The 10,537-nt window shown below is 37.3% G+C and overlaps 1 protein-coding gene across 1 annotated transcript; it reads right to left on the reverse strand.

Annotated features, from left to right (window-relative positions):
• Positions 1-381: 381 nt before the first annotated feature.
• LOC113391598 (sorting and assembly machinery component 50 homolog) lies at positions 382-10,300 on the reverse strand. The gene is made up of 13 exons (XM_064220016.1): positions 10,134-10,300; positions 9,221-9,331; positions 8,451-8,573; positions 7,559-7,654; positions 7,266-7,350; positions 6,372-6,501; positions 5,117-5,222; positions 4,621-4,708; positions 3,925-4,106; positions 3,178-3,330; positions 2,431-2,551; positions 1,603-1,846; positions 382-824 (listed from the first exon to the last, which is right to left on the reverse strand). The coding sequence occupies exons 1-12, from the start codon at positions 10,152-10,154 to the stop codon at positions 1,665-1,667; spliced, it is 1,398 nt and encodes a 465-aa protein (XP_064076086.1). The 5' UTR covers positions 10,155-10,300; the 3' UTR covers positions 382-824; positions 1,603-1,664.
• Between the last annotated feature and the right edge of the window lie 237 nt (positions 10,301-10,537).

Here is a 10,537-nt window from a genome sequence, read left to right on the forward strand (position 1 = left end):
TTACCCCATTGGCTTGTAGTTGTCAGTTATCTAAGTATATTTTTCAGTAGGCATCAAATGACCCAGGACAGTTCATTGTAAAGCCAAGGCAAGGCATACAAGCGTCCCGACCAGAGTTGTAGAACTATTGATAATTTAGGTTAAAAGTTATGGTTTTTGCAATACTATCGATAGTATTGTTCATGGGGAGCTATCGATAATATCGATAGTATTGATACGTGAATAATAAATAAATAAATAAATAAAAAAAAAATAAAAAAATACTATCGATTCTATTGCTAAATCCTTAACTATCGATAGTCTATCGATAGTGGACTATCGATATGCAACACTAGTCCCGACATCAATATCATAACCTTAACAGAAATAAAAGACAAATCCTGAAAATTAGATTTTATTTCAACAACACTAAAGCTATTTAATATCATTACATTTATAATTTAAACAACATTCTATTGAAAATATTTGACTGTAGTAATAAGATACAGTCTCACTTATAAAAGCTTTTTAGGCGGTGCTTAGAAACACTGCATCCTCTCTTTCTCTCATAACCGAATTAACACTCGAAAGAAAGAGACAGCATTGCTTAACAAATCGCCTTCCAAGTTCATTTATAAGTAAAGCCGTTTATTAATTGTTTGACAGTAAATCAGGCCGATCTGGCATCACTGGGTTCGTTCGTGAATATGTTAGTTTAAAAATAATTTATTTAATATTAACAAAACTGTACTTGGTGTTTTAAATTGAACACAGCGCCATCTTTTTTCGTCAATATAACGTATCATCAATTAGGAAAATAAAATTATTCAAACGATGTTGATTACCTGAAAAAAAAATATTAGGTACTTTATTCCTGTACTTCATCTATGTCTATGGATAGTTCATTTCAATGGAAGGAGGAGATAATTAAACAATGCTCAGCAAAGATTTAGAGGAGGCTAAATACGACATGACGTTCCAACCGAGTCCGAACTACTTGCGTTGTTATTCCGTTATAAAATGTTAAAAACTCTTCTAGTAATGAGTTAAAGGAGGTATTAATTATTGTCGGTTATTAATATAATTTCATAAACAGCTGTAATTAACTTTAAAATTATTTTATGATGTTCAATTCAATTATGGCTGGGATGACGTCACCGTAGGCATTAAAAAGATACACTAGTTTTTACCCCATCTAATGAATATAGGGTATCTAGCCTACCGTAAATTTGTGGCGTTTACCTTGGGTTTACATGACAAAGGAGCAAAGGTAAACAAAGTTTTGATATACAAATACCATCGCATAGAATAAATGTAAATGACGTCACATGGTGCGCCATCTTGTTTATTCAATATGGTTGCAATAGAGTGTCAAAGGGAGTTGAACGGCGCTCTAGTGAAGCGTCGCGTCGATGGTAGCGCGGCGGCCATCTTGGATCGACGGTTACATTCAAGATTTCCCGCGCACCGCGTAAGCGACGAATCGCTAATTTCCGACATTATCTTTATTCTTTTGTAATTGATTCAGTGATTTATGTATACGATTCATCAACGAATCGATATCGATGACTACTATGAATTTATCGGCTTGAATCGTTCGAATAAAAAATCGTTTGAACATACGGCCACTGATCGTGAATAATCCCGAGATCGGCAACGAAACGCTACCCGGGGGCGCGCGGCGGCTAGAGGAAGTGCGCGGCGACGCCGAGCTGCAGGCCGGGCGCGGGCACGTCGCCGGCGCGCGCGCGCAGCGGCACGCAGTAGTTGAGCTCCACGCGCGCCGCGCCGCCCAGCCGCAGCGCCACGCCCGCGCCGCACGCCACGCGCGCCTCGCGCAGCGCCTCCAGCGCCGTGCCGCTCTCCTCTGGGGGATATTAGATTACATTAGCAGCCTGTACATTTCCCACTGCTGGGCTAAGGCCTCCGCTCCCTTTGAGGAGAAGATCTGGAGCATATTCCACCACGCTGCTCCAATGCGGCTTGGTGGAACACACATGTGGCAGAATTTCGTTGAAATTAGACACATGCAGGTTTCCTCACGATGTTTTCCTTCACCGCCGAGCACGAGATGAATTATAAACACAAATTAAGCGCATGAAAATTCAGTGGTGCCTGCCTGGGTTTGAACGAAATCATCGGTTAAGATGTACGAGTTCTAACCACTGGGCCATCTCGGCTCTCGGATATCAGATATCGGAAGGATATGTTGCACCGATAGTCGGTATTGTCGTGTTCCGGTTTGAAGGGTGAGTGAGCCAGTGTAACTACAGGCACAAGGGACGTAACATCTTAGTTCCCAAGGTTGGTGTCGCATTGGCGATGTAAGGAATGGTTAATATTTCTTACAACGCCATTGTCTATGGGCGGTGGTGATCACTTACCATCAGGTGGCACATTTGCTCGTCTGCCTATCGACACCATAAAAAAAAAGAATAACAATAAACTTACCGGGATTTGCGAGACAGCCGGCATTTAGGAACAAGTGTGATCTAAAAAGTTCCCCCAAACCCCCCTTGCCTGGTTGGAAGGGAAGGGGAGCGTATACGTGCAATCCTGATGCCCAATATGCCTGTTTAGGAATTACACATTTATTTTAGATTAATATTCGACGTGTGTTTGTGCATTTGTTACAGCAACTAGCTATAATTAACATTATAATTAACTTTATTCAAGTAGTATTATCAGTACTATGTTATTGCATTGGGGAAGTCAAGAAGGGAGAGTGGGGGTGATAAATAATAGCCTATATGCTTTTACTTGGTGGTACGGCTTTGTGTAAAACCGTCTGGGTAGGTAGACATCATATATTCTATAACCAAACAGAAATACTTAGTATTTTCATGTTCCAGGACAAGGATCATAATGTTATGGGGAAGATGATGAAGATGTCATAGATCCCAAGTTTTGTGGCGCATTGGAAACGTAAGGAATGATTAATATTTCTTACAGCGCCAATGTCTATGATGTTCTGATCACTTACCGTCAGATGGATCATTGGTCTGCTCGCCTTCCTATTTCATAAAATATTTACATAACTTTCTGAAGCCCATTTACAGACATTCTCCAATTTCCGAAACATATTGTCACCTGATTAAGACGAGTAACATGAAAACTTTACCTATCCAATCGAAACGGGACGTTTGGTCACATTAATTAAACCACAAAGTATATTATATACGGCGCGCACATACTCACCGTTCCACCCAGCGCGTGGTTATCAGAATGCGGCCCAACGCCTCGCTGTCTGAACCCGCGCACCGTCGCCGGGCCCCCCAGGTAGAAGTGATCGGGTATGTCCGTGCCGTACACATCGTGGAGTACACCTACAGCTCCCGATGCTTGAACTACCTACGAATAAGACATTTTGCTGATCCATTGATAATCAAGAACGAAAATTGCGAGTATAAACCGAGAACAAATGAATTTTCATGTGCTTAATTTGTTTTTATAATTCATGATCGTGGCGAGGGAAAACATCTTGAAGGCAATCTGCAGATAACCGAGGATTTCCACCACAAATAATATAACCTCTAATCCTTTCGAGCTGATTGGTATAATAGGCACCAAATCTTCTTCTCGAAATAAAAGGGGGAGCTTAGTCCAGCCTAGGGTTATCACGTTATGATCAAGATTCACTTGTGTAAAAGGACACATCCCATTAATTTGGAATATGTTTTCTAACTCTGCGAGAAACGATTGGAGAACTTTAACGGGCGTCCGTCTGCCACCAAACATTTTTGGGTAACGTTGTTGGTGGGATAGTTTGTTGACTCGAGTACTATTTATGCTAGTAGTTTTGATAGGTACGCAAACCTCAAAATATTCCCTTCGTTGTCTTATTACGAGTGCCTGCGATAGAGAGGGCTCTACTCGGAACTGGAAATCTCTAAGACAAAAAAATCTTGATATCCTCAAACGTCTTAATAAAAACCCTGTACTCACAACACCAGGTGCGATCTCCTTGTTAGCCTCCGCCTGCAACTCCGTGCGGATATTCGCAACTCCGCCCCCGAGCCCCGCCAGTTCGCTGGTGAACTGCACCCACGTGCCGCGCGTCGGGAACACGACCTCGTCGCGGTGGTCCACCGTCACGATGTGGCGGATGACGGATTTCATTTGGGGACCTTTGTTGATTTATTGGGATTTTTCAGCCATTAAATTGAGAGAAACTGTAAGTTGGTAGCAATTGTGAAAATATTTATAATATTCTATTAAATGTTAACTTTTTCAGGAACTCAAATACTATCTGATTTTATCAACGCACAGCCCAAACTAATAAGCTTAGAAAGCTGAAATTTGGAACATAGGTTTATTTTATAACGTAAGCATTATCTAAGAAAAGATTTTTAAGAATTTTAACTTTTAGAGGAGTAAGTTCGCAGTACAATGCTGGCTGAGTTTTATATCGTGCCCACATCCAATGTGTCGTGCACATATTTTAGTTCCGAGATAAAACTTAGGATTGTTAATAGCCATCAAGCAACAAGTAACAAAAGACAACCGACTTTTCATTTCAAAGCAGCGCTTTTGTCTCCTTCTTTCGTATGTCAAATGACAGAAACAGCCGTGTATAGTAAGGCCATGCACACAATTATAGACTAATACAATTTTTTCAATTATAAAGCTCATATAACTCACCACTGCTCTCCCGTACTTTGAAGCTCGTCGACTTGCTGAGAACTGAAGTGTCGCGCACTATCCCCTCCCATTGCAAATTATGTTTCGTCTACAACAAACACAATCGCCTAATGGCCAATGATAATTATCTAATGTCTGTGAATCAAGTGGCGACGTAACTAAATATGCGAATGCGGAACTGACTGACTGACCAGTGACTAGATATAAGGCCGCAGAAATTCAGTAACAGCACAGTTGGTAGTTGAAGTTTTCACAATGTACACAACATTCTCGTATCCCGGAAAAACGTACAAGCCGGTGACACTGTGCCTGAACTACTCAAAATCGGATTATGAGTTTGAGCATACACTTGTGTACATAATATGTCCGGCGTAGTTGGCGGAACTCCCTTGAGATTGGCCGATCTCGCAGCCATCAGTCAAGACGACATCATCATTAGGTATGACATTACACAATCTAGTCTTAAAGTAACTTTTCAAAGACAAGTTGAACTTACCGCAGGGGATGTCCTAAAAGCGACGTCCAATAGCAGACCTCGGTCCAGCAGCTTGTATCCCGACCATGGGTATTCGTGATTCTGTTGGTACACTGTCGCCGAGAGACTGTTGGACAACAATAACTAGAGTTAACGCTGAGATTTTTTTTATATTTGAAGTGTATAAGCCGTCTTTAAAAAGAAGGCGTTTGATTGACAAATTCTGATTTACAAGAACTCTTCTCCTCAAAGGGCCTTAGCCCAGCAGTGGACCATTTACAGGCCGTTACTTCAAAAACATACACACAAATTTTATATCTCTAAAGAAGAGAGCAATTAGTAAAATAACCAGGCCTCAACGTCCCAATATTTAGGTAGCGATCCCTCTTAAAGAAGTTTTAGGTTCATTCAAACACTATTGCATATGTTGGAGTAATATTATTATAAGCAAAGTACCATATTTATAGCATATTCCAAACGCAGGAGGAGTATTGACCAATAAGCAACATTGACCTTGAATTGACGCGATATCATTGGTCGATATTTTGAATAATCTATGGTATGAATTATGAAGTCACGAATAAATGGCGTTTTGATATTAAAGCGAATATAACTAGTTAAGTGGAAAAGTGTTGTATTATAAATAAACTAGCGACCCGCCCGGCTTCGCACGGGTGCAGTTTATCATTAACAAATACAATTTATACCCTATTGCACTCAGGAATAATGGAGCTGTCCCCAAGTGAAAAATATTTTAAAATTGATTCCGAAGATTGACCCCTACATATAAACAAATTTTACCCCTATATGATATTAGTATAGATATACATTAATCACTTGTGTTGTGGAATATCAGAAGTAACGACGGCACCACAAACACCCAGACCCAAGACAACATAGAAAACTAATGAACTTTTTCTACATCGACTCGGCCTGGAATCGAACCCGGGACCTCGGAGTGGCGTACCCATGAAAACCGACGTACACACTACTCGACCACGGAGGTCGTCAAATAATATGTATTACATAACAGATAGAAGGGGCCTAATTCAATGACTGACAAAATTGTATTTAAAAAATCCGTATGAATTAAAACAGTACCGAAAATATTATTTAAAACATACAATAGAAAGAGACAGAGTTAACTAGGAAAAAGTTGTGGAGACCACACACACGCCCCCCCCCCCCTTTTTCCTTACGTGGCGATTTCTACCAGTTCACTCTACTGTAAGCCGCGTTAAAGAACTTCTTTCCAATGAAATTAGCGTGTACTCACACGGGGGTGAGCGGGCTGTGCGGGTAGGGCTTCATCGCGGATATGTTGAAGTTCGACGAGCTGCGATGCCCCACGCTGTACTCCGCCGCGACCCTCTCCCCGCGACCTAGCACGTTTGGTAGTTTTACACCTGGAACGATGATAAATATTGACAACGCTATCTTAAAAAGTTACATAAAAAACGATACATTAAAGCAAACCATTAATATTTCATATTAAATATGTATTACGTAAAAATGTGTGTTTATTATTCAGAGCCGTGGCATCAAAGATACAAGCTGCCTAAACGATCGCCGACCATCGACAGATGGCAGTTAAAAAAGTGCATGCGTATCAAACGCACGGTAGCGTGTGAAACGATTTTACAAAACAAAAGTATCGTCAGTGGAAACAAAGGCTGAAGTGAGAAAATGCTTTTGAGAAATGAGTCTTAAACTCAAATTAATAAATATCATTTTTAAGAAATACAATTATTACGCGTAAGACTTTCTTCCTTTCTACTGGCGATATGAAGCAAAATTCACCTTTAAATCATGTGATTTAGAAGAAAACGACACAACATTTAAATAATACTATTTAGCCCATTCCAATGGCAGAACAAGTAAAGACAAACAAACCTTAGATTTACGTATTCCATGCACTACAAACAGTTCTTGATTAACATATATTTATTTATAATACATCTCTATTCCATTTAACAAATTATATCCACTTTAATTTTACTTACAAAGTTCCGATAAAAACGTCGCTCTCATTCAAAACGCCATTTTAATCCATAATGAATAACATATAATATCGTTTAGATCTCGACCAATGACGTCACGTTAATTCAAGGTCAAAGTCATTTACTTGTCCTGCCATTGGAATGGACTTTAGATTTAAATTTAAACTCACCCAGAACGAGATTTCCTTCATTTTCACTGACAGTTGTATTGATACCACCGACGACACGAGAGAGCTCCTTCACTTGAAAAGTTACCTGTCAAAGTTATTAGGAAAATTATAGCTTTGGCAGCTTCGAAGTTCGTCTGGTTAGGTACCACCCACTCATCACTTCGTAAGAAATATTAAGCCCCTTGTGCTTGTTACACTGGCTCACTCACCCTTCAAAACATAATAATGCTAAGTATTGCTGTTTGGTGGTAGACTAACTCGTCGGTAATATTACAGAGCTGTGTTTTTTATACCTCTAAACCTTCCGGAGTCGCTCCTGGACCGCTTGAAACGTCGATAAAAACTCCAATATCTTTAAAACATCCCATGGAGTCGAGAGCTCGTCTCACCTGGCGAAAAGTAAATAAAAACAAGAAGAACATGCTGATACAAAATTTTGTGTTTATAAATATACCAGGACCGTCGGCTTAATGGGGAGCAGAAATGATACCAAACACCCCATACTATGAATGTAAATATAACTATAAATCCATTTAAAAAGTATATTTTGATGGTTTTTTTTCTGGTATACAAAAATGTCCCAACCAGTATTCCCAAGGATTCACAAAATCAAGTACAATGTCACCATTGAAAACCTTTAAAACAGAGGCTTATATTTCCAACCAGACATAGCAAATCTCCTTAACAGTAAAATAAATTAATATAAGAAAAATATACATATATTTTTTGGTGAAGATCAGAAGATAATCTGTTACAGAACAAAAATATTTATCGATTAAGTTATTCTTTAAAATAATATTTATATTTCATTGACTGCTTCGTTGCAACAGACTCCGAGGTTCTGGGTTCAAACCCCAGATCTGGACGATAAAGAGTCAAAAGATCTTCAATCAAAAAAACCGACCCCGCCCCCAAAGGGATATACTCTTTCCATCTATCCAATCGAATTATGAGAGTAAGGGTACAGAGAGTATAACATAACATAATCAGCCTGTAAATTTCCCACTGCTGGGCTAAGGCCTCCTTTCCCGTTGAGGAGAAGGTATGGAGCATATTCCACCACGCTGCTCCAATGCGGGAGAGAGTGCATCTGTGTTAAAAAACTATTCACAGCACGATCATGAAGTTCACTATGTACAGAATTTGTATTGTATTTTTTTTTTTAATGATTGTTACATATCTTACTTTATGAGCTCTCAATATAACGTCTTCGAAATCAGTCGCGTGGAATAAGTCATCCACTGTGCTCCGTACGATGTCATCTTTCGTTCTGCTCAGGCCGTCAATATGGACACGGTCGACGCGAGCCTGAAATCATTAAAACCATAATATTTTTTTTTTAATAATAATATTTTCTGATACATGTTCATTATTATTTTTTTAATAAAATAAATTAATTTTGTTTCTGTATGAACTCTTAGTCATCTCATACACACAAAGATCAATGTCGATGGTAATTATACTTGTCGTCGATATTATTAACAAACTAATCCAATCAAATGGAACTTTTATATTAGTTAAAATGAAATATTATTTCATTGAATCAACCACTAATTACAAATCAGCCCTGAATCCCAAACTAGTGATAGCTGTATATCAGGAGTCGATTCTTTCTCAAAACGATGACATACTTGTAATATTTTTTATATTTTCAGTTAAGTTTATAATTTCAGGATAAAAGAGTAAATAGTATGTTGCATTCTTTGACATATAAAAAAGCGAGTGGAAAAAAAAAATTACCAGTCTGAATACAACACTTCCCACTTCTGTCAGCTTCTCAAGCAAACACTACCCTATTACTGACAATTTTTTTTATATGAGACGTTTTTGAAAAAACCAACAAAGAAGTGATTGCAAATGATTTATCCAACTCTCATTAAAACAGGAGTTAGTAAACATCAAATTATCTGGCATTAAGGCATAAACATCCACTATTTACAACTTGGAAATCTTACCCGCACACCGTTCAACTTTATATTCGGTTTAGACAAAGGCTCTTCCAAGTCAATGGGTTCGTCGAACTCGAATAGGCCACCCAGAGAACCATTATCACCATTATGCTCAGCCTGTATAAAAAAAAAAGAAGAAATGATTATAAATAAAATATAATAACTGTACTTATGCTCAGCCTGTATAAAGAAGGAGAAATTATTATAAATAAAATATAACAGCTGTAGATATTACAAAATGTAATATACTTCTTGACAACATTAGATCACTTTAATCTAATGAATACAAAAATCAATCACAAAACATTTATAAGTTCGCACAGTGAGAAAAAGATGTAAATCTTAACCAGATCGCCTGGTTGAGCTTAGGCTTAGGCCCAGATTTTAGATGTGCTAAATTTGTGTTTATTATCAAAGAAAACTTTGTGAGGAAATCTGCCTGCAACTAACACATACATATCTATTAACTGGCATTGAAGCTTCGTTATGGAATAGCACCTTCACAAATAGAAGAGGTTAGCTCTGGAGTGACTTAACTTTGATATGGGTGAGTAATTCTTTTTGTATTCTAATATAAATATTCTTTATTTTTGATAAAGTTAAATAACTTTATTATGATTATATCTTCTTTTAAATATAATGTAATAATGTGGGGCATATTTTATATTTTTCTAGTCAGTATTTATTACTGTATATTTTTTTTTTGGTATAATTTTTCTTATCATGCAAATGTATTTCATGTAGATACAAAATTAAATTGTATTTGAGTGTGAGTAGCAATTTTTTTAACTATCCGAGAAACACAAATGATAGCAATTATCTACACTTATATAAATATCTATGAATTATTTTAATTTAAATTATAAATAGAATTATAACCTTTTTTTTCTATTTTGTAAACCTAACATAAATTTCTTACCTTAGCATGTACCGTTCCCATTTTATATAGTAAAAGATATGGCAGTGAATTTATACTACAAAAATATAATTTAAATTTAATTTAGATTTTTTCTATTTTTAATTACATAAATACACAGTTTTGACAGTGATAACTCATAGGCACAACTTCAAGTTCAAATCATTGACATAACTGATGGCAACTTTACTAAACGTCATAACCAAAATTAGTACTTTACACAAAATTGTTCCACAAATACAATTATTTTTTTAATACTCACTTACGGTACTGATCAATTCTTTTCCACTCTACATAACTTATCTAATAATTTTGAAATATTCTTTTAAATAATATGTTTTTTCTTAATCTATATATCTTTTATCAATCAGCTGATTTTTTTCTAATATGGCAATTTTACTACTATG

Source organism: Vanessa tameamea, chromosome 30 (assembly GCF_037043105.1).
Source record: "Vanessa tameamea isolate UH-Manoa-2023 chromosome 30, ilVanTame1 primary haplotype, whole genome shotgun sequence".
Classification (NCBI taxonomy): domain Eukaryota; kingdom Metazoa; phylum Arthropoda; class Insecta; order Lepidoptera; family Nymphalidae; genus Vanessa; species Vanessa tameamea.

Bases quoted from the DNA above. Each gene is read 5' to 3' on its own strand.
- LOC113391598 (XM_064220016.1), bottom strand. From the start codon at position 10,154: ATGGGAACGGTACATGCTAAG. The intron at 7,655-8,450 runs GTAAGATATGTA...ACTTTTCGCCAG, and splicing joins TTATATTGAGAGCTCATAAA to GTGAGACGAGCTCTCGACTC. The intron at 4,709-5,116 runs GTAAGTTCAACT...TGTTTGTTGTAG, and splicing joins CTTTTAGGACATCCCCTGCG to ACGAAACATAATTTGCAATG.